At 44.7% G+C, this 24,124-nt stretch overlaps 1 protein-coding gene across 5 annotated transcripts in view; it reads left to right on the top strand.

Annotated features, from left to right (window-relative positions):
- KCNAB1 (potassium voltage-gated channel subfamily A regulatory beta subunit 1) overlaps positions 1-24,124 on the top strand; it is a 460,831-nt gene that overhangs the window by 360,262 nt on the left and 76,445 nt on the right. For all 5 annotated transcript variants that reach the window (XM_075548868.1, XM_075548871.1, XM_075548869.1 and 2 more), the window contains exon 3: positions 21,414-21,451. In XM_075548868.1, the coding sequence (XP_075404983.1) occupies positions 21,414-21,451 (38 nt within the window). The remainder of the gene's footprint in view (positions 1-21,413; positions 21,452-24,124) is intronic.

Consider the following 24,124-nt stretch of genomic DNA (forward strand, 5'->3'; position numbering starts at 1 on the left):
CTAGCCAGATTTGTAAGGTAGAATTGGGGTCGTGGTAGTGGGGGTAAGGAAGTTTTAAAGAACTAAAGGAAAATTGTATGTTTCATCAGTGCTACAATGCACCCTGACTGACTCATCTCCTCCCCATGACCCTTCTGTAAGAAGATGTCCAATTGCCTACAGATGGGCTTTGGATCTCCACTCCATACCCGCCCCCCCCCCTCACAATGATATGATTTTTTGTTCTGGGTCTTTGATGCCTGATACCTGATCATATCGACACCTCATGATCATACAGGCCCTGTGTCCACCTGCTACCTTAATACTAAACGTATAAATATATGTATATAGATCTATTTCCCCATCCTCATATATAAATATATTTACATATGTACATACCTGTATTTAGACCTCTATAAATACCCTTTGCCTCCTCATTCTTTGCTCTATTTCCTTTTACTTTACTCTTGTCCTGCTGTCATGTTCAGCCTTGATTTGGGTTTCAGTAATTCCTCTCCGTTACATTGCCCTTGATCAAGCCCTACCAGGCCTCCTACCATCGATTTTAGATCACTTGTTGTTCCCTTGTGCCTGACTGAGTTTGTTAACACCCACTTCCTTTCCCCTGCCTTTCTCTCTCCTGTGTGCCCTCAGAACCATTGGTCCCATTGTTTTCTCCTGCAAATTGTTTATCCCACCTATCTTACCTAAATAGACATGCAGAGATAATAATATGCACAAAAACAAGACAGAGCAAAGCAAAGCAACAAAAGGAAATAAAACAACAACAACAAAAGAAACGCCTACAAATAATTCAAGGTCTGTTTGTTGACCTTTAAGAGTGTTTTCCGATCAAGTCTGATGGGGTGCCATGCCCTGGCCCCACAGTCTATTTTTGGTATTCCCTGGGGACTTCATTGCTCTGCTCCCCTTACTGTTCTATTGCACACTCTTAGTGTTCTGCCTCGGTGCAGTGGGGTCAGATGGGATACAATTCCTGCACTGTATCTCCAGTGTTGTCCCCTGTAGCACTATGGGTCATAGAGGATCATCGTGTCTCATGGTGGGGCCATCCCTATGGTCCTTTCTGTGTATTGGCTGCTCTGAGCAGGGATATCATCCTCAGGACCTGGTGGGCCAGGATATACTACACTCTCTCTCCCTCTCCCTTCATTTGCTCCTGTGTGCCCTGATCAGGTATATCCCTCTCCCTGAGCTATCACTTCAGTGCTGTCCTCTGAAGTGAATTCTTCTGGGGGAAGAGAGGGGATGGGGAAGTCCATGTAGTTGGGATTGGGGCCTGTTGCTCAGACCTCTCTATTGGTTCCCTGCTTCATGCCAATATGTTGCATTCATGTCTGGTCCCTCTTTCCCTGTGGAGATATGAACAACACCCTTCCCATGGGTGGGTTATTGCCCTGTTCCCTTGCTACCCATGTCTTTTTTATTCTCCCCCCTTTATAGTTGACTACCATATGTATCCCTGGATTTGGTATGGCCCATGTATTTTTTTTTATTTAAATGGTTGCATACCTTGCATAGTCAATCAAAGGTAAATATCTTTTGGGTATTTTCTGCTGTCGTCCAAGATCGACCTGTTATTAACAGTGACATCTCCCATTGCACATCTTCTTCAGAATTTGGATTGAATTTCTGGTAGTTCCTTATTAATGTACTGATAGCTGTTTTTTAATTATCTTCAATAAAAGCTTACTTGCATTAGATTTTAATGGATAATTTCCACATTTTTTTAATTCACATTTCTTTGAAATGGACACAAATAAGGATTTCTTTCAGTCAACTGGTCAGGTAGCAGTCTTCCAAGTGTCCTGCCATCAACTAGTAAATCCTTCCAGTACTGTATCCGTTTGTTGAAACATTTCAACTGGTATTTTGTCAATTTCTGGAGCCTTATTTTTCCTTAATCCCTCCAATGCAGCTTTGATTACTTCCTTTAGTACCATTTACTTTTGATCATATGCTTTCTCTTGAAATGGCTGGATAGTGACCAATTCTTTTTGGTACAGTGACTCTGTGTATTCCTTCCATCTTCTTTTGATGTTTGCTGCATTGTCCAATATTTTTCTGATAGAATCCTTGAATATTGCAACAAGAAGCATGAATTTCTTCTTCAATTATTTCAGCTAAAGATATACTGTGTCCTTCTCTTTTATTTTTCTAACTCCAACCTTTGTATATTTAATTAAATGCTTTTGCCTTCTCTGTATGCCATTGAAATTTCCTGTTCAGATCTTTTACTTCATCATTTCTTGTATGTTCAAGAGCACGTTTCAGAATCTCTTCTGACATAGATTTAGCCTTTTCTTTCTTTGCTGTCTTTTTCATGACCTTTTGCTTTCTTCATCTATGATGTTCCTGATGTCATCCCATAACTTGCCTGTGTGGTCTTCAGTCATTAGTGTTCAATGTGTCAAATCTGTTCTTAGGTGGTCTCTGATGCAGGCGAGATATACTCAAGTTCCTATTTTTCTTCCATGGACTTGTTTTAATTTTCTTCTGCTTCAACTTGAACTTATTAAGAAGCAATTAATAGTCGATTCTACAATAAGACTCCTAAACTCTTCCCTACCTCTGCATGTCACAGCCCACTTTAGGCGCTGCACCACCCTTTGCCTTTGATCTTTCCTGAGCAGACACTGCAGCCTGACTCAGCCAGGTGTCTTTGTGCATCAATGAGTCTGTGGGCGGTACAAATACTTTATAAACTACGCTTCCGACTGGAAGGCAGGAAGTTGAGTCTACCCGAAGTTTCCTCATAAAAAGCGCTGTTGATCTACTTCTGAAAAGCCAATCATTGAACACCCTGTGGAGTCCAGTTCTGCTCTGACTAATGCACATGAAGTCACTGTGCACTGGAGGTGGCTAATTAGGGTACTTGTTACTGGTGGTTGAAGACAGAAAAGACAGGCCTAGCCTTGCGATGCAGTTCTGGAAGTGACCCCCTGTCTGGTTCTTGCACTACATACAGCATTCTCAGGGTCCAGAGAGATGGATGGAGCAGTCCCCTCCCTCTCATGACCTCCCCAAAAGGACTGATATGGCTCCTTGGGGAATTTCTGGCTTTGAATGTACCCTGTATCTTAGTTTGTGAGGCAGAGCAACTGAGAATAACTCAGTGGACCCTGTAAGGTACAGAATCCAAACTCCCCCTTTCATTCATTCATGGGCTCACAGATTACACAAAGATGTTGGGGAAATGATGGAGAAAAGTCACATGGGAACCTGCCCTCATACATGAGTGGCGGGTAATCGGGCAGCAATCTGATTCCCAAATTCAAATTATATCCTAAGCTATTTGTTCCCAGAGAATACCCTGCATCTTCCTTATTATGTCTACTGGTGAAAACTTTTTAGTTCGATATATTGCCTATTAAGATGCTGGTTATCTGGAACAGAGCAAACACTCAAGGTAAGCTCATTGATGAATTGAAAGAATGAATGTAGCCCAGTATGATCAGTGCTCTGAAAGAAGGTAGGGTGTTTCCTTCAGTTAATCAAGAGCCATGGAGTCAGTTTCAATGTCTAATGACCTTACGTACAGCAGAATGAAACATTGCCCGACCCTGAGTCATCCATGCAACTGTTATATTTGAGTGCATTGTTTGAGCCATTGTATCAACTCATGTCTTTGAGGATCTTCCTCTTTTCCAATGATCCTCCACTGTACCAAGCATGATGTCCTTTTCCGGGGCCTGGTCTTGCCAGAGAAAACATGTTCAAAGCATGTGAGATGAAGTCTGGTTAGCTTTGTTCTAAGGCTCATTCTGTCTCTGAACTTCAAAGACAGATGTTTGTCCTTCTCAAAACCATAACTCAAATGTATCAATTCTTCTGTGGTCTCCTTCATCCATTGTCAACTTTCATGGGCATATGAGGTAACAGAAGATATCACAGCTCAGGTCCTTAGTCCTCAACATTGCATCTTGGCTCTTTAACACTTTCAAGAGGTTTTGTCCAGCAGATATGCCCAAGGAAAATCTGGATTTTTTTCCCTTGGATTTTTTTCTTGAAATTTTCCTTGGATATTTAAAATCATTTTATTAAGGGCTTATACAATGCTTAACACAATTCATACATACACAATTGTGTAAAGCACATTTGTACATTCGTTGCCCTCATCAATCTCAAAACATTTGCTCTCCACCTAAGCCCCTGGCAGCAGCTCCTCATTTTTTCTCCTCCCTCCCCCTTCCCTCCTCCCTCATGAACCCTTGATAATTTATAAGTTATTATTTTGCCATATCTTGCACAGTCAGAAGTCTCCCTTCACCCACTTTTCTGTTGTCCATCCCCCAGAGAGGAGGTCACATGTAGATCCTTGTAATCGGTCCCCCCTTTCTAACCCACCCTCCTTCCACCCTCCCAGTATTGCCACTCACACCATTGGTCCTGAAGGGATCATCTGCCCTGGATTCCCTGTGTTTCCAGTTCCTATCTTTACCAGTGTACATCCTCTGGTCTGTGCAGATTTGTAAGTTAGAATTGGGATCACAATAGTGGGGGTGGGGGGACGCTTTTAGGAAGTAGAGGAAAATTGTATGCTTCATCGTTGCTACATCACACCCTGACTGACTCGTCTCCTCCTCAAGACCCTCCACTCCGCATTCCCCATCTCATTCACAATGATAAGATTTTTGATTCTGATGATGCCTGATTCCTGATCCCTTCGACACCTCAGGATCGCACAGGTTGGTGTGCTTCTTCCATGTGGACTTTGTTGCTTCTGAGCTAGATGGCCACGTGTTTATCTTCAAGTCTTTAAGACCCCAGACGCTATATCTTTTGATAGCTGGGCATTTCCTTGGATTTTTTTCTTGACTGCTTCTTCCATAAGCAGTGATTGTGTTTTCAAGCAAAAAGAAATCCTTGACACATTTAGTCTTTTCGTGATTTTTTTTAATGATTCAGTTATGAGGATTTGGGTTTTCCTTAGCTTGAGATGCAATCCATACAAGACTACAGTCTTGCTCTTCATCAGCAAGCGCTTCAAGTTTTCTTTGCTTTCAGCAAGCAAGGTTGTGTCACCTGTATATCAAAGGATGTAAATAAGCTTTGCCCAGTCCTGATACCTCATTCATATCCATGTGGTCCATTTTCTCTGAGTATTTCCTCAGCATACAGAGTGAATAATAAGTATAGCGAAAAGGTGTATAATTTTCCTGATTTTAAACCATATAGTATTTCCTAAGTGACTAAGCTAGAGATGGAAAGGGATTCCTGGAGACATCTGAGTGAAGTACTAAGGATAAGTAAAAGTAGGAAGAAGCCAGGTGAGAGAGGAAGGGGGACACGATAGAAGCAGGAAATGGAAAAACAGAGCAGAACAGAATCGTGAGAGGCAAATATGGTGTGCTCCTGGCTATGAGAAGGCTCAAATGAAGAGCGAGGTACAGGGCACAGAAATGGCACAAGAGGGAAAACCCACCCTTCCCAGGGAAAGGAGGGAGGTTCTACTGGAGGCAGAGGGACTTGGCAGTGTGGCAGAAATCTATGTCAATTAAAGAAGAAAACACCTGGTGGCTCTGTATGCTAAGCACTGTGCTGCTAACCCCAGGTCAGTGGGGAAACCCACCAGCCACTCCATGGGGGAAGAAAGAGGCTGTCCACTCCAGGAAAAGATGTATGGTCTCAGAAACCCTATAGCGGGTCCGTCCCTCTGAGTCCAAACTGATTCTATGGCGCTAAGTTTGGGGTTTGGTTAGTTGACTTAGGAAAGAAAGCCACAGGCATTTGGGGAAAGGCCACGGTCATTTCTTTAGGTTAAGCTTCCTCCCCCCCCTCAGACAGACCTAGAATTGGTTGTCTATTTTCCAACCATCCAACCGCAGCTTAGAGGCTTCCCAGCAGTTGTCTTTGACCCTGTTGGAGTCTGTTGGATCTGTATTGTAACTGCGTGTTTCTCTGCCTTCACACTGGACTGGGGGTGCCCAGAATAGGGACACTGTCGTTCACCACCTGACCCTAAGATCTGGCATAGTTTTAAGGGGAATGGTAGAGGCTTCATAAGTCTTTCTGAGTGAATTGATAAATAACTGGGTCTTTGGGGAAGAGAAGTCTAAATGCCTAAAATAACACAATCTGTCGGAACCATGAGGAGAGATTATGAGGTCTTGGAGCAGATTGTGAAGACCATTGAAGAACGTGCCTCAGATCATTTTGATCACAGTGTGGAGGTCAAGCTAGAGAGGACAGGTCATAAAACGAGACAGACAGGCTATGTTTAACTCAAATCAACCTCCCTCTCCCAGAAGATTACGTGTAACCATCAGTTAATTGCACACAAACTGTGAGCCTAGCTCATCATACCGTGAGCCTCCCAAGATCCTGTGCAGAACACATAACAGGGCAAAGAAGTAGACACAACTTGATCGAAAGATCAAAAAAACAATAAAGGAAAGATAAGAGGGTATGATTGTTTTTGTTGTTTTGTTTTAAGAAAGGAATACATTATCTTAAAAGCATAAAATAAACTACCAGAATTAAGATCTACTATAGATGTCATCATAATGAATTATAGTTTCTGAGATTGGACTTAAAAAAACCCTTATACCTACATGCATTCTTAAGGATAATGCTGGAGACAAATGGAAAAGAAACAAAGGGGACAAATTTTAAAAACAAGCAAATATGAGCGAAAACTATGTGAAGTAGGAATATAAACATCATATTCAATCAACAAAGTAGAGCTGAAATCAAAGAAATGCTACAGCGATGAGAGGTGAAAATCTGTGGGGCGAGCAAGGCTCCTGAGATGGAGCAAGGGGGTGAGATCCATGCCATCGGAGAGATGAGCCTTGGGCAGGTGTCGACAAGGAGGTAGGAGTGTCGTCTTAGTTTCCGCAGAAGACCTAGCCAAGGATTTGAAGGCAACGACTTTATATGGAGATGCCTTGTTTTTCATCAGTAGAGGATGAGGAGTGGAGACTGGAAAGGGAAGGAAACCAGCAGAGGATATGTTAATAAGCTAGTTACCGCTGTGGGGAACTGCGTCTAAATCTCTGGGGGAACTTGAGAGCCAGTGTGGGATGCACACCCACCTGAGGTTGAGGGCTCTGGGGTGAGGATGTGCAGAGGCTCCTGTCAGTGTCTGTAGAGCTGCTCCCCAGGGTATTGAATTCTCAGCGAGCTCTCTGGCGGGCTGTGCCCACAGACAGAACAGGCTTGAGATGCCAAAAGGAGCCTTCAGGCGGCTGGAAGCCCAAGGGCAGGTGGGTGGGTCAACCGTCGTGTCTGATAGACTTAGGTTTGTAGATTTGGTACTAGGAATCAGAGGAGATTACAGTGTGTCAACCCTCTGCTTTCTCTGTGAAGCAGGAGGAACAGTTGTCTGCTGAGGTTAAATTCGACAAAAGGTTGAACCTGAGGTTGAGAAGAGTGGGGCAAGTTTGAAATCCACACAGTGAAAGCAAACAAACGAACAATGATTAGAATATAGCCGACGGATGGCTGTATGAGGGGCCAGTAGATACTGGTGACCAAGCATGTAGGAGGCATGATGCGGTCATTGCAATCTTGTGATTTCCGCAGCACAGCACAGCACCCTAGTCCTCAATGATGAGCAGGTGTGGATAATTGCCAGGAGCCCTGGGAGTGCAGAGGACGAAACCCTGGGCTAACTCAAAACTGAAAGATCATTGGTTCAAACTCACCAGCTGCTCTACCCGAGAAAGATGAGGCAGTCTGCTTTTGTGCTGACTGATCGCCCTGAAAACCCTACAACTCAGTTCTAGTCTGTCCACAAGATCACATGAGTCAGAATCGACTTGATGACAATGAGTTTGTTTGGAGGCGGGTACTTGTCAAGTAGGTGCCATGACAGGACAGGGAAACAAGGAACTTGATCATTGGGTGAGAAAGATGGGTGTTCAGACACTAATCTTCAAAATGGCAAAATGTGTCATTTACCCATCTCACTATTTGGGGAAGATTTGAAGACAGGACTAGAGAGCATAGATAAGGTGAACAGTTTCGGGATAGAGAATGTGGAGAAGGTAACTGCACATGATCTGGAGGAATAAGGTTATAGCATGCGAAGGCTAATGAGCAGATGTTCAATAAGTGTATTTGGAATATGAATGAGGCATACCTCCACCCAAGTTCTCAAGTAAGAATGTTCCGTTCTCCTTTTCGCTGCACATTTGTGCTCTTTTGATATGTCTTCCCCATCAATAGCTTCTCGTGTTTCATCTAATAGTTGTACTTCTCTTGCATAGTTTTTTGTTGTGGTTGTTAGGGTTTTTTGGAGGTTGGCAAAACTTAGTGTGTACAAATGTAACTTCAAACCCAGTGTAATTTTAGGATGACTTGGCGGTTTGCTCAGATGGATGACTGACTCACAAATTCATTGTCATCTAGTCAATTCCAACTCATAGCAACCCTACTGAGAGGGGGTTCCCTCATCAAACCCACTGGAGCTCCATGAAGAAGATGGCCGGTTCTCAGTGACACAGAAAATCAAAAGTGCATTCTCACTTTGTCTTTCTCCCTCCTGGCCATCAAGCCGATTCGATTTAACGTGAGAAAATGCAGGCATGAAAACCTGTTCGTGGAAAGTCAAGAGTTGTCTAGAGCTAATAAAATATGTAGGAACAGACTAATGATCTAGCAGTCCATCTCTGACTACACATCAGTTAAGCTTTTAAATCTCCGTAATAAACTAATCATTCTATATGGCACCAGTGGGAGAAATTCTAAGCCTTGTCCCCACCACCACCACTCTGCCCTCACACTAAGGTATCTCCTTGCACGCTCTGCTACCAGGATTGGTAGCCCTTGTAATCTTGTCCCAGAAAATGAGACTGCTGATGTTCTTTTTTATTCTGCCCTTTTTTATTCCCTCTAAGCTATTTTTGCTATAGTCATTTACTGTCACTGACAATTTTTGCAGAAGGCTAATAGTACTAATAAAATGCTGGGCAAAGCCCCAGAGAGAGGAGCTTTAGAAAATAGCCCATAACCTTTCATTCTGTCAGGACCAAAGATTCCGGGAGGCACTGCAATCTCTAGTGTGAGGTCAAAGCCACAGTCCACCTACCGTACTGAATTGTTCTTCATATCCCAGCCTCAATATGCATTATTTCTCTTCCTTCCAGTCTGAGGTTTCGCCTCACGCTGGGATCTTGTCGAGGGATGGAGTCCACTCCTGTGACAAAATTTCAGAAGGGTTTTCTAGTGGCCTAACGTACTGCCTAGACCAATTTTTCCATCAGACGCATTCGGCCCAGGAAAGGGATTCTTACCCTGCTGTGCCTAAGCCCCTCCTCAGGGACCCTGGGTGGCATAAAAGGTTAAGCAGAGACAACGGAATGGAAGGTTGCTTTGGAAGAAAGACCTGGGGCCTGATTCTAAAAGGTCCCAGCCTTGAAAACGCTATGGTTCTCAGTCCTGCTCGGCAGCACATGAGGTCATCCAGAGTCAGATCCAGCTTGACGGCTACTAGTGTCTGGACCTTTCTTCAGACCAGCTAAACCAGATCTCCCAGGTAGAGCAGGGCATCAGCCTCCCAAGTGATTCTACTTGGGTCCGTGTTGGGGATGGCTTGCCTGGACAAGGAACTCCAACCTCCAACACCCCGTATGGCAGAGGAGGCTGCCCTTGGCTTCCCACATGAGCTCCTTGCGCATCCAGCACTGATCATTCCAGTCAGGACATGGCATCAAGGTGTTGGCATTATAACCCCAGAATCTGGAGTTTACAGAGAGGAAGTGTGAGTTCCGAACACACGGTATGGGAAGTTATTCAGGAGGGCAGGGGGCTCATTCTGTCTCTTTCATCATACTCTCTCCCGTACCCAGAATAGTTGTCAATTGTGCAAGTTAACCATCTCCAAGGCCACAGAGAACACACACTGATATTTACAATAGCCCTAATCGGTAGCTACTTTATTTCTGATCCACTGAGGATTGAGTATGTGCATGGATAAATCATTTACCTTTGAGAATTTTCTCATCTCTATGATTATTTTTCAAAGCATTGTGGTGAGCATTACATGAGATGGTAATGACACCATTTGGGGGACTGGCATTGTGCTAGGGACTGTGTGCAATAAATGTCGGTGCCAACCCGTATCTGACCTCCTCTTGCCATAAGTCAAGAGTCAGACAAACCTCCATGCTCCATGCTGTGTTATCTATTCTGATACCAAGCATTCCTACCCCGCCACTCTACACCTATGCTGGCCCTGTGAGCACAGACTGTGCTTTTTAAAATAATGATCCATAGCTATTTAAAGAGTATTACTGTTTAAGAAAGAACAACTCATGGAACCATCAAAAGGTGTAACCCTGCACATAGACATGTGTCCAGGTGGCACTATTGGATATACCTGCTAACCAAGACAGGTCAGCTGTTCAAACCTCCCAGCTGCTCCACAGAGACGAGTTGAAGCTCTCTGGTCCTGTAAAGCCTCACAGCCACAGAAGCCCTGGATAGGGGTGCTATGGATCACAATTGAATGTATGGCAGTAGACCTTGAGGTGTGTCAATGGAACTACGGGCATGATGCTTGCATTAAACGCCACAGAGAGGTGGTGCCGATGAGCAATTTCTATTGGCCATCACATTTCCCCTCACGTGAACTGTGAGAGATCATTCAGCCTTTCAACCTAATTGCCCAGGGTACTATCTTCCACAGCTACACCTCTGCTTGCACAAAGATACAGATTTGACAAGAACTTTCCAGAGACTGTGTAAAGGAGGTCCCAGTGACTTTCAGACTCCTTGATAGCAATGTTTCCCCGGAGACTGTTTATGCACAGCAACTGCCTGTGGAAAGACCCAAGGCAAATCTAAAACAAATGGAATAGAAGCATGCCCTTGAACGTGCTGTGTTCTGTTCCAGGCACTGTGCTAGAAGTTTGTGAGGGGAACAAGCAATCACATCAACTCAATGGCATTGAGTTTTGGAGTTTGGTTATATATACCGGTGCTTCAAAAAGTTCTTGGAAAAATTGAATTTAAAGATACTAGAAATTTTCCATGAATGTTTTAGAATATATGTGCATGTGTGTGTGAGAGAGAGAGAGAGACTTTCAACTTCATTAAATAGATCCCATTTTTAGATTAGATTGAAACTATTTTAATTTATTTTTAATCAGAAATTGCCATTTAGTCTTCATGTCCATAGGTGTCTAATTTCTTTCTAACACTATATCAGTCTACTTAGGTTAACTGTTCTATACACTTATGGTAGTTCCAAAGAACAAAATGTTGGCGGTGCATTAATGAAACATGTTGTTTATAAGCACACTGGAAACTTTGTTGAAAGAAATAATGTTTTAATATTCAAATGTGAATGTAAGAAAATATGAGGAGAAAAAAAGAAAAAATGAGAGAATTTAATCATTCTTGACAAAATACTTGGGGCAAAATACTAAGTACAAGCACTGCCTCTTTTCTGTGATTAAGAAGTAGCCAAACCAAAACCCACTGCCATTCAGTCTATTCCAACTCATAGCGCCCCTACAGGCCGGGAGCAGAGCTGCCCGCAGGGTTTCCAAGGCTGCGTGTCTTTCTTTACAGGAGCAGCCAACCTCATTTCTGACCCATAGGGGATTTAGTGGGTTTGAATCCCCAACCCTAAGGTTAACAGTTCAGTGCTTAACCCACTGCATCACCAAGGCTCCTCCTGAAGCTAGAGGGAGTCAAATTTGCAGGAACCAATGTTTATCAATAGATTCTTGCAAATTAATGGATTTTTCAGTGGAAGAAAAAGAGTTCTTTTTTAAACAATACTATTTATACATGTAATATTGATTCTCTTCTCATAATGAAAGCAATAAATATTTATTTCAATAATGTAGACCAAAAAGAATAAATCAACTATGGATTAGTTGGTTTTGCTCTCTTTTAAATTCTCCTAACAATCTCAAGCGGCCAATTCAATCAGTTCAGGAGTCAGACTTTTTAAAAGACAGGAGATTAAGCCGTAGGTATAAATTGCTACGTATCATTATTAATTCAAACATCTAAAGATGGAGAGAGGGTTGTTGTTTCCTAGGGGAAATTTTACTGTAATGAAATCTTATTTCTATGTTACCCTTATAATAAACCATGTAGAGAGAGGCCCACCCTGGCAGCCCTGCTTCACCAAAGCTCAATAGCCCACCTCGGCCCCTTCTAAGTTCATGTCACTGCCTGGCTTCCTGCTTCCAGCCCTGTTCACTTGGCTTTAAACTTTCCTGATGAGATTAATGAGAAGCAAAACAAAATGGCGCCAGGCAGATCTTCCCGGAGGTACATCTTAAAACAAAGTGGTGAAAGCAGTATCCTTTGGCACCTAAAGACATAAATGTTTAAATTAAAGAAAGAAAATAATCAAATATTTTCACGTTCTCTGAAAGAATCATGGAAAACCTATGTCAATCTCAGCAATGTAAGGTTCAAAGCCTCAAGCCCCCTCCCAACCCCCCAGATATGCAAGGAAGGTCTAGGCCCCACTCTCTACAGGATTTTCTGTGAGGCCTGGCCAGCCGCCTATGCCCCAGGCTTGCCTAATCTGACATGGGCTTTCCTTTCCATTTCGCCTGCCCACTGGGCGCACCCTGCCCCTGGATTCCTTCAGCAGTGACCACATGACCACCCAGCTCTCCTCCCCAACTCCAAAGGTTGTTTCTTCGGTTTCTGTAACTTTTTATCATGAATTGGGTAAAGGTTTACCAACTAGGCCATCCATTTTAATTCCACACATTCATACACAGGTTGTCTTAACTGACCCATTATAAATTCCCTCAATGTGCCATACTTAGCCCGCTTGCTCCCTTGGCGCTCTGTTTCCTCCCCGCCGTCTTTCCAAATGTTGACTTTGGGCCCATGCTGCCCTTTTGAGTTTAAAGGGTGGATTGTGCTAACATGCAGTGAGTTCTCCTCAGACCTGCAGGGTGACTAATCTGACCGGGAGCCTGGTGTCTGTTTTGATTTTCAGTTCTATTCTACATTTCCCCCTGCTCTAGCCAGGCCACTCTATCTTCTGGCCTCTGGGCTGTGGAGACTGATATTTGCATGGTCCCTTGGTCCATGGCAAAGAGTATAATGTGTGGGTGGGTGCATATGTGTATATACACACACCAAATACACTCATATTAAAATATTTATTATTTAAAACCTTTTTTCACCCTGGAACCAGAAATAGGACTTGTATTTCACTTGAATAAGAGGCCCATTTTTATTTGACACGGCCTAGACCGCTTCCTTGCTTGTTGTATTGCTGTTCTAAGCTCTTTTATAACGTGCAGGTGTAAACACATGCCCCCCCAAAGCTTCAGTGGCATCTTGGGTTCTTGAAAAAAAAAAAACAAACAGTAATCAAAGAAAAAAAACAAAGGCAAAGTTGTTATCCCTTTGTTAACTCTGGCAGATGCTCATTAACAGCACCCTAGAAGCCAAAATGAAAGACCAGGCGATAGCCCAGATCTGGGCTTTGTGAAAAAGCATCATAGATTCAGCCAGAATATGGAGGGTTTGTCACAAATCCTCCTCTTCTCAGTGGGAAAAGATGGAATGTTGAGCTCTGTCTCGGGCTCGCGGGCACAGGAATCTGTCCAGATTACCTCCCAAGCACCTGGGATGCCCATAGGACCTCTCATAAAGGAGGTTTGCTGGAGCAGGGATTTGGAGTCGGGAAGAACATCAGCAAATCCATGATCTTTTTATGATGGTCTCCTGACCCTACATGTCAAGGATGAAGTCAGGATTCTGTCCCAGGGCACCAAGGGCAAGAAGCCAATTTCTCACCTCTCTGCACCCGTTTTCACATTCCTGCCCATTGTCTACGACTTCCCACAGCCAGATAACGTCTAAGACTTTTCTCACTAATTGTTGTCTTCGTCCATCCAGATGAAGAAGTCGAAAGTAATTGTGTGACTTGCCTAACCTATTGAAAAGAACAGGTTCTTTCCACACCATCCCGTGATTAAACACAGGGGAGAGGGCATACAGAATAAGTCAGTCTCCCATCCCAGTTCCCCTACTTACCAGTTATTTGACTTAGGGGCCTGCCCCTTAACTTCTAAAAAATGGGAGTAGTAATAATTGAGTGAAAAATATGAGAAAAATATGTGAGGATTATTAACGTATTAGTATGGGGAGAGGCTAGAACTATGCGTATCGACTCCAGCACCCCTGAAAATAACCTAAATGTCTTTTTTAAATGCTGATGCCAGGGTCCCGGGCCTGCATTCTGACCAAGTGCCCGGTCAGCAGTGTTCTTTAAAACTCACCGGGCTATTCAAATGCCTGATCAGCATCGCAAATCACTCACCCTAGATATTGATGGAAGGAAATAACTAACACTCTTGCAAATGTTCTCCTTAGAGAACTGATAACGGATTGCCTATTTAAAAAAAATCTTTATTTACTGATTCAGTATACATGACTAAGTCAGTACAAATCTTGCAAAGGCAACTATAGATTCCCTTCTTGATAGTTTTTTTCAAATGTGGCCTTGCTTCTTGTACCTCGAACACTTGACCTTCATGATCTCTTGACCTTGTGCACATGGTTTCAGTTTATAAGTCTACGTTTTGGAACCTTAAGATCCTGTCAGGAATTGGACGCTAACCACCCTCTTCAAAGTGAAAGGCGGGGAGGAAGAAACAAGTAACCGGTAGCAGGGGGAGAGGTCTCGGTTGGCAAGTCTGTCCGTTCATGAATGGAGAGAGCAGCTGGATCTGGGAACATGTGCACAAGTAGCGTCCATGAGGTGCGTCCACGGCCCGGTGGTCTGATTGAGAGAAAGACTTGGATTCTTTCCTGGAGGGGACAAGAAGGGGCCGTCTCTCCTGTCGCAGTTCAAGACAACGAGAAAGCTTCTAACAAAAGAACAAGGAATCCCACATTCCAAGGCAGGTTTCGCCTAGATTTCTACATGTACAAAACAAAATGGTCTTTCCTTGGAAATGAGAAGCCAGCAATGTCTGAGTGACGGGGAGCCAAAGATGGTCACTTTCCACACAGACATCGCCAAAGAAATCTCTGAGCATGGTACCTCTGCAGTGGATATCATTCCCCTGGGTGAGGTTCGCACTTCTTTGAACATGCTAGCCGCCGCCGTTGCCGCCGGGACGATGAGAATGCAGTCGCTACCACTAGTGGGCATGAGGAGGTTCATTGCACTGTGTCCTTGGTTGCACTGCAAATGGGTTGAAATTAAGCCAAAGCTGACTTTCAAGAGGGTTACCAAACCCTTCCCCACACACACACCAAAAAAAAAAAAAAAACTAGCGCTCACCAGTGTGGCTGTCTAGTGTAACAAGGAGTGGATGAACTGTATTATAATGAAAGTATGAGCAGATGGACAGATGGCTGCCTTGGAAGAAGTACAGCCAGAATGCTCTTTAGAGGCAAGGATGGGGAGACTTTGTCTCAAGTACTTTGGACATGTTGTCAGGAGAGTCCAGTCCCTGGAGAAGGACATTGTGCTTGGTAAAGACGCAGGGCAGCAACCAAGACCTGGGACAAGATAAATTGGCACAGTGGCTCAGACATCTCCAGCAACCACGAGGAGGGCACAGCACTGGGTGGGGTTTCCTTCTGTGGGACCCAGGGTCGCTGTGCGTGGGAACCTATTCAGGGACACCTAACAACAAACACGTGGGTAGGTAAACGTTCTAGGGTCAGACAGAGATTCCTTCGGAAGAAATGCTACCACATCTCACAATGAGAAGAAAAACAACATTCAGAATGATATTAACACAGCTGGTTGCTGGTACAGCCAGCGTTTCTGGTGAGCTTACTTGCAAGCTGCCGCTGCCAGATTCGGAGGTCAAATGGGTGCTCAAGCCTTTGGGAAGGAGCGAGTAGGAGGCATGGATGCAATCTGGGATTCTTGAGTTCACACCATCAGGACTACTGAAGCAGGCAGAGTTTGCACAAGTCTGTAGGTAGAAAGCTTCTGCTCTGGGGAAAATTTAGCCCAGAAGCCATCTGAAATGGCTTTCAAGAAGCCGGGGTTGTGTGCCAGCAGAGCACGGATGACAAAGTTGAAGAGACAAAGGCAGTGGTGACGATGGCATCACTTCAGAAGCCACAGAGCAGCATCTGCAGGCCGCTTGGAGACACATCGCTGATGATAGTGCTGATGCTCTGCAAGGCGTTCCAGAAGTGGGCCGATGATGCTGACATCGAGTGAAGAAACTGAAAGGGCATGTGTTCAGATGGACTCACAGTGTCACAATCACAATGTCCTTGTGGATTTCAGAGACACGGAGTATCAAAGATTATGTTTCCATCTAAGCTTTATGAAAGCATTAAAATATAAACAGTGACTGATTACAAGATTCTATGTATAGCCTCCTCCCTGGGGGATGGGCAGCAGGGGGGGAGGGGGGAGACGTCAGACAGTGTAACATATGACAAAATAATAATAATTTATGAATGATAAAGGGTTCATGCGGTGGGTGGGAGTGGGGAGGGAGGGGGAAAATGAGCAGCCAGTATTAGGGGCTCAAGTGGAAGGCAAATGTTTTGAGAATGATGATGGCAACAGATGTACATATATGCTTGACACCATGTATGTATGTATGGATTGTGATAAGAATTGTAGGAGTCCCCAATAAAATTATTTTTTTTAAATGTAAACAGGGTCTTGTTCTTCTAGCTTTGGCCTGGGGACACTTCTTACTTGCTCACTCCCGGCTCTGTGGGCATTCCCATTCTGGTTTTGACGTGGCACCCCATTTCCATCACAGGCCCGTCCAGTTCACCATCGAGTACACTTGGTTTAGGAAACTATCTGTCTTAAATGAAACCTTCTCCCGAGAGGCCTGTTTCATCCCGGAAACATCCCATACAATGGACAAGGGGAAAAGTAGAAGTGAAATTCAGCAACCCTTAAAAGTATTGGTATAGCTCATACTGAAAACACTGGCGGTGATGACGAGGGGTGTGCAAACCGTGTGGCACAGGTGCTCGTTGGTGAAAGTACAATAGCCATGTCGTGGGGCTTTCCCCGCATGGAGCCTGGCCCATTGCTCTCTGCCCTTTACCTGGCTCAGCGATCACAGACACTGAAGCTCCTATCTTGCTTTTATGTATATTGATGCTCTGATCAGCTACAGTAGAAAATGCCACCAATAATTTTACTTGTCTTGATAGTTGTCAGTCCTATTTTTAAATGCTGAGTTCTAGTTTGTCTGGTTAGACTAACATTTTCAACCCCCTGTTTATTCTCTGGACACAATTTCTGTGGCATTCAAAAAAAGACTTTAATAAATTCTCGGTAAAAAGGTTTGATACTCAGGCAATTTCTTTCAATTGATAGAGAACTGAATTTCACCGATTTTATTCTCATTCAGAAACAAATGGTGTAATTTCTTCAGTCCATTAAGTTTTTCAACACCCATCTTTTCTGAATGCCAGTAATGGCTACTTTCATTATTGTGACTTAGCTTGTAACTTTTCTGTACAAACATTCTTGTCTGGGTATTTTACCCAGCAAATAAAAATGTATGTATATATTCCCATTTTATTTGTCCCCTTGAAATATTCAACTCTGCTTTTTTAGGAGATACACAATTTTCTTTTTCTCTTAATTCTACAGTAATAAAATATCAGTGAACAGATGATGGTAAATAATGGTTTGAGTCAGTGCTGTGAATATAATGTAAAGTTTAAGGACTTTGACGGAGGGGCACTGCAGATCCCTTCCAAAGAGGGCACTGCCAGTCAGACTCAGTGGGTTGTCATGAAAAGCTGTAATCAGAAAATTTTAAGAAAAATGAGAACTCTTTGATTTCTTATCTGTTAGTAACATTCCAAATTTATGGAAACATCAGCACCATTCTGGGCAAGCAAAACTAGTTTATGGCCAAGTTTAACCTGTGGGCTGCCTAGGGGCAAGCACAGTAAAGTACTTTAGGCCCTAATTTGGTTTGGGGATTCCCTATGTAGTGTAACAAGAACACTCTCTAGGTATTGAAACAAAAATATAACTGGACCACTAGATAACATCATAATAAATGGAGAAAAGGTTGACATTATTACAGATTCCATCTTACTTGGATCCACAATCAATTCTCCTGGAAACAGCAGTCAAGAGATCAAAAGATGCATTGCATTTGGTAAATCTGCCACACAAGGCCTCTATAATATGGTGAAAAGTGGGGGGGGGGAGTATTTTGAGGGCTGAGGTATCCTCGATAGCCTCAGATGCTTGTGAAAGCTGGACATTGACTAATGAAGACCAGAGAATAACAGATGCATCTGAAGGACGGTGCTGTGAAAGTGCAAGAACAAACCAATCTGTCTCAGAAGAAGGACAGCCAGAATGCTCCTTCGAAGCAAGGACAGCAAGAGAATGCGCTTTAGAAGCACGGATGGAGAGACTTCATGTCACATACTTTGGACATGGTATCAGGAGAGACCAGTCCCTGGAGAAGGACATCATGCTTGGTGAAGCAAAATGACATTGAAAAGGAGGAAGACATTGGAGAAGATGGATTGGCACAGTGGCGGCAACCAGGGGCTCGCACATAACAACAATTATGAGGAAGGTGCAGGAGGGGGAGTGTTGTGTTCTTTTGCATATAGGATGGTGATGAGTTGGGACTGACTTGATGGTACCTAACAACAGGTAGTGTAAATGATTAACACATTCAGCTGCCAACCAAAAGATAGGAGATTTGAGTGCAGAGATGTCTCAGAAGAAAGTTGATTATCTACTACTAAAAAGAACCCAGCAATGAAAACCCCATGGAACAAAGGTCACCTCGGGCAGGGGTCTGAGTCAACTCAACAGTAGCTAGGGTATCAATTGAACAGCAACTAGGGTATCAAGTTAAGGGTAACTAGGGTATCAAGACAACAGGGACTAGAGTATCAAGTCAACAGTGACTAGGGTATCACGTCAAGAGTAACTAGAGTATCAAGTCAACAGTAACTAGGGTGTCAAGTTAGAGTAACTAGGGTGTCAAGTTAGAGTGACTAGGGTGTCAAGTCGACAGTGACTAGGGTGTCAAGTCAACAGTGACTAGGGTATAGAAAAGTTTATTTCATGCCTGATAACTGAGCGAACATACATTCACATCCTTATACTTCGGTGGAGTTTCAAACATACATGTGCTCATTGATTTGAAAATGCTCTGTGAGCAACGTGGCACAGTAGAAAGGACACCTGTCTTAGTTACCTAGGGCTGCTCTAACATAAATACCACAAATGGTCAGTTTAACAAAGAAAAATACATTTTCCATGATTTCAACAAACAAACAAACTCACTGTCATGGAGTCAATTCTGACTCATGGTGACTCTATAGGGCAGGGTAGAACTGCCCCTGTGGGTTTCTAAGACTGTAACTCTTTATTGCAGTAGAGAACCTCATCTTTTTTGTCCTGTGGATCAGTTGGTGGCTTTAACTGTCAATCTTCCAGTTAACACATAACCCACTGTGCCACCAGGGTTTAGGAGACCGAGAGCCCAATGTGTGGTACTGAATCTAGAAGAAGGCGCTCTCTCTCCCTCTCTCCCTCTCTCTCTCTCTCTCTCTCTCTCTCTCTCTCTCTCTCTCCCTCTCTCTCCCTCTCTCTCTCTCTCCCTCTCTCTCTCTCCCTCTCTCTCTCTCTCTCTCCCTCTCTCTCCCTCTCTCTCTCTCTCTCCCTCTCTCTCTCTCTCCCTCTCTCCCTCTCTCTCTCTCTCTCTCTCTCTCTCTCTCTCTCTCTCTCTCTCTCTCTCTCTCTCTCTCTCTCTCTCTCTCTCTCTCTCTCTCTCTCTCTCTCTCTCTCTCTCTCCCCCCCACCCCCCCTCTGGAGGAGGTTCTTGTCTTTTTAGTTTCTGCTCCTTTCCCATAGCTTGGCGCCTCTCTGCCTCCATCTCCGCTTGCTTAACCTCTTTTATTCTTCAAAGGAGAAAGATTGATTTGAGATACACCCTACATGAATACTGCCTTACTAACATAAAAAAGAAAACTCAATTTCCAATGGGATTATAACTAGGGGTTAGAATTTAAAACATTTGGAGTTGCGGGGAGACACAGTTAATCCATGACAACCCTTTCTTGAAGCAAGATGTTTTTGGAGCATCCCCAAGTAGTTCACTAATTCGCCTGAGTGATGTTAGGCTACTCATGGGAAAATGGGGAGAATAAAATTGCCTCCTAAGTGTATTTAACAGATTATAGATGAAAATATACAAATTTCTTAGCATAATATCTGGCATTTTAAATAAATTACATAAGAGGTAGTTATGATTCTTACTATGAAATGCAAAACCTTAGTGTTTAAAAACTTTTCTCTGTGTCTCCACAAATACCACGTGTGCCGGGCCCTGGCTTCTTCACTGCTGCCTCCTGTTCCAGCTCGGGCCCAATACCCCACATGCACACGCCACACCAGCACGTGCTTTGGTTTACCCATGTTCTCAGAAGGTCTGCCCTTCAGTTAACTCTTCTCAGACTCAACATGTCACCTCTTCCAGGAAGCTTTCCCTGAGTGCCCCCTCTCTTCAGCCTAGCATGGGCACCCCTTCCTTACTATCATGACTCTGAATAAATTCGGTAACAGTGAGCTTGATTTGGCTCTGCTCTCCAGCTACCATAGCCATTGATGCGTCCACTCAGCCCTAATGACATTTATTCAAAGGCATGGCCCCACCTGCTTCCTTCTCACTCTGTGAATACAAATTTTTGTCTGCTGGCTGTATCTTGCCTCCACCCCTTTCCCTACCCCCAAACCAATGGAGGCTTTCATTCTGGACTTTAAAGGTCTCCTCCTGGGTCTTGAAAGTGTAGGACAGAGGACATCTGCCCCTAGGGCTTCCGAGGCTGCCATCTTTATGGAGGATGCTCGGGGTGGGGTATGTTGGTTATACATTGGGCTGCTAATTACAAGGTCAGCCATTCAAAACCACCAGCCACTCCAGAGTGGACAGATGAAGCTTTGCATTCCCACGAAGTGTTACAATCTTGCAAACCCACAGGGGAGTTCTGCCCTTCCTGTAGGATCACTGTGAGTCAAAAGCAACTCGATGGAAGTCACACTGGTTTTCTGGAATCTTTACAGACACCCCCTGCCATGCTGTTCTCCTTAGAGCAGCTGGTAGATTTGAACCACCTCCCTTATGGGGAACTGCCTCCCCACCACAGCTTCTTATGAGCTTGGTAGCCCCGCCTTGATGTCTTCTTGCACCCCAACATTCATGTTCTGTATCAGAAGAGGTCTTAGGACAGAGCTGTCATCCTATGTGGTTCTTCAGCATGAAGAAAAAGCACCCTTCGCCAGAGGGATACTGACCTCCAACTGAAGTTCTTAGAGGAGGGTGGGCCGGCCCCTGGCCCCTCTGTGGCCCCTGGACAGGCATCTTTGTGCAGTGAACTACCTGTGCCACTTGTTGAAGCAGCCCTGGAATAGGAAGTAGTTTCCTGTCATTTATGCGCCACATTAGAAAATGATTATAAGTAATGTGCAAATATGTGTTCTTTTCTAGGAACATGGGTGACATTCGGAGGTCAAATCTCAGATGAGGTAAGTGGCTTCGGATTTCCACTGGGCTGCTCCAGCAAAGCGCAGAGAGCCAGTTGCACCGTAGCGGTGTTCAGTGCGGGGACAACACCTTAATCACGGGTAATGGCTAGATTTAGCACCAGGATTATTCTCAGTTTTACCTTGGAATAAATATTTAGCCATTTGGTGAAACTAGTTTATTATTACAGTTGCTTCCATTGTGTATTTGCTGTGTTAATATTGTTCAGCTCCACCTACAGTGAGCAACTCTGGAGGGAAAGTACCCCCCCCAACTAATCGAGAGTTCGCTAGGCACAATTGTATGGTTGAGGTATATAGATATAATAAAATCAGAGAGCATGAGAGATAGAAGAGAGATTGAAATAATGGAGTCAGACACATTTCATGGTAGCATGCTTACCTCCTGGATGGCCATGATCTTACCAGCGAGGTCCGCACATAGCATGGGCCGAGGTTCAGGTAAGGCCGAGACCCCCATTTATTGCTAACCAAGGTTTATGTCTACTCAGGGTTTGGGGGGCATGATTACAGGTAACCACATGTCACAGGAAGGGGCAGTACAATAGGCAAACACATCACAGGAAGGGGCAGTATAATAGGCAAACACATCATAGGAAGGGGATGTACGATAGGCATAAGCATGACAGGAAGGGGATGAGCTAGGGGCGTGCACAAAGGGGAGGGACTAGAGGTATACATGTGACAAGATGGGTGGACCCTAGATTCATGATGGCGGCCTAACCTCAGTCACCCTTGGGTGGGCTTGACCTCTCTGGGGTCTTCTACAAGGAAACAGAAGGGAGTGGGCCCTACTCATTGTGAGATAAACAGTGGTGTCTACTTGCTCTGGATGGCTGAGAACTCTTAGGGAGAATAGCCCCTGACCTTCTTCTGTTGACCTCCGAGTGTATAGTCATCCACCATGTGTAGCAAGCAGCTAAGTTTGGGATATATTTTGGGGGAGACAACTTGGGAGAAATCGTTCTGTTTCCCACAAGCAACTTGTCCCGGTTTGCAGGGAACTTGCCTGGTTTTAGCACTGTAAGCCGACAGCCTGGATCCTTCTCGCTCGCTCTAGGGTGAACTGGGCTAGCTGGTCACGCTGGTGTGGACAAGTGAATCCCACCCTCTGAGCATGGTTCCTCCTAGGATAGTAATGTCAACCCTGAGAAGTTGTTGAAAGGGCTCATCACAGGTCAGGGGTTGACCTAGCTCTCTGACTCATAAGTGACAGGCATCCAATAAAAGGCCGAGATAATCAATATATTTGACACCGATGTCCTTGCGTCATTTGTACATTCAAAAGCGTCCTTGCCAAAGGGACAGTAGCCATGCTATTGTTTTTAAGGCGTACATTCCCAGCCTGGGTGCACTATGCTGGCATCGAGTGTCAATAGTTGCCCGGTGCTGTGACTCGGCGGCCCGCTGGCTCTTCCAGGTCTGCCTGCAGTGCCACTGAGGAGTCAGGTGGAGCGGATCCACTCCCATCTGCCCTTCACTAACATTGACATCTGCTAACAGTGGGCCACGGCCGTACAAAGGAAGGCAGGAGAAACTGCTCAGCAAGATCATGGTTAAGATTAATGAGGTGGAGCCTCTAAAGTGCTCCCTGAGCCTGGTGCCTGGCACACAACAGCCTCCTGAAGGAAGCTCTGATTACCGTCCTGAGGAACGCTCCAGTCAGGGGGAGGCGCCTCTGCACAGCTCCCAGTGTGAATGGCGTGAAAGAAGAAAGGGGGTAACTGTGTGTTCTTCTCTGTAGAAATTCCTCTTGCCAAGACTGACTGTAGGTCACCATAGAGGGATTGCTACACCGTGAGTTCCCTGGGAAGAAGACTCCAGAGACGGAGATTAACGTACAGGCAATTCCCTAGCAAGGGCTCTCACCACCCATTGTCCATTTCCAGTAAGTCCATTGTCACTAATAGTGACCCCATAAGACAGGGTCCAACTGACTGTGCCTGCGGCTGTAGTCTTCACAGACACAGATGGTCACATCCCATGAGAACGCTGCGTCCTACAGAGTGGCTCCTGGTTGAGGCACGAGGCCTGGGCATGACGTCCTCGGCGTTGATCAGCCACTACATAGGATTTGCCCCAGGAAACAGGTCTGACACCAGATTAAGGGACTCTCTCCAGCCAAATGCAGTTTCTAGAGGGGGCTGAGAGCTAACGGCTATCTGAAAACAGCAGTCCCAGTGATGGGGTGGGAGTCGGGGGTGCAAGTCCTCCGGTTCTGAAGAAGCACCTGGGTGTAGCATCCCAGAGCCCACCAGCAGGCTCCATGACAGGCACAAGGAGGGGCGTGTGCATGAAGAGCGGAGGCGGAGGCACACGTAGAAGAGCTAAAAGCACGAGCAGCTTCGTTCAGCCCCACGCTTGTAGGCTGCACCTGGAAGATGATACCTGCATAGACTCGTTCCCATTTTGCATATGAAGAAACTGGGAGTCAAAGAGGTCAGATGATCTGCCCGGCTTTCTGTATAGAGCAGTAGCACTTACATCATATGCCAGAAACATTTCACTGAAGACCATCCAACAACGGTTGCAGCAGTACATTGAGAGGGAGCTGCCAGAGGGTCAGGCTGGATTCAGAACAAGGGATAGCATTGCTGAGGTCAGATGGATCTTGGCTGAAAGCAGAGAATACCAGAAAGCTGTTTAATTTGTGTT

The sequence above is a fragment of the Tenrec ecaudatus genome, chromosome 4 (genome assembly GCF_050624435.1).
Source record: "Tenrec ecaudatus isolate mTenEca1 chromosome 4, mTenEca1.hap1, whole genome shotgun sequence".
Lineage (NCBI taxonomy): Eukaryota > Metazoa > Chordata > Mammalia > Afrosoricida > Tenrecidae > Tenrec > Tenrec ecaudatus.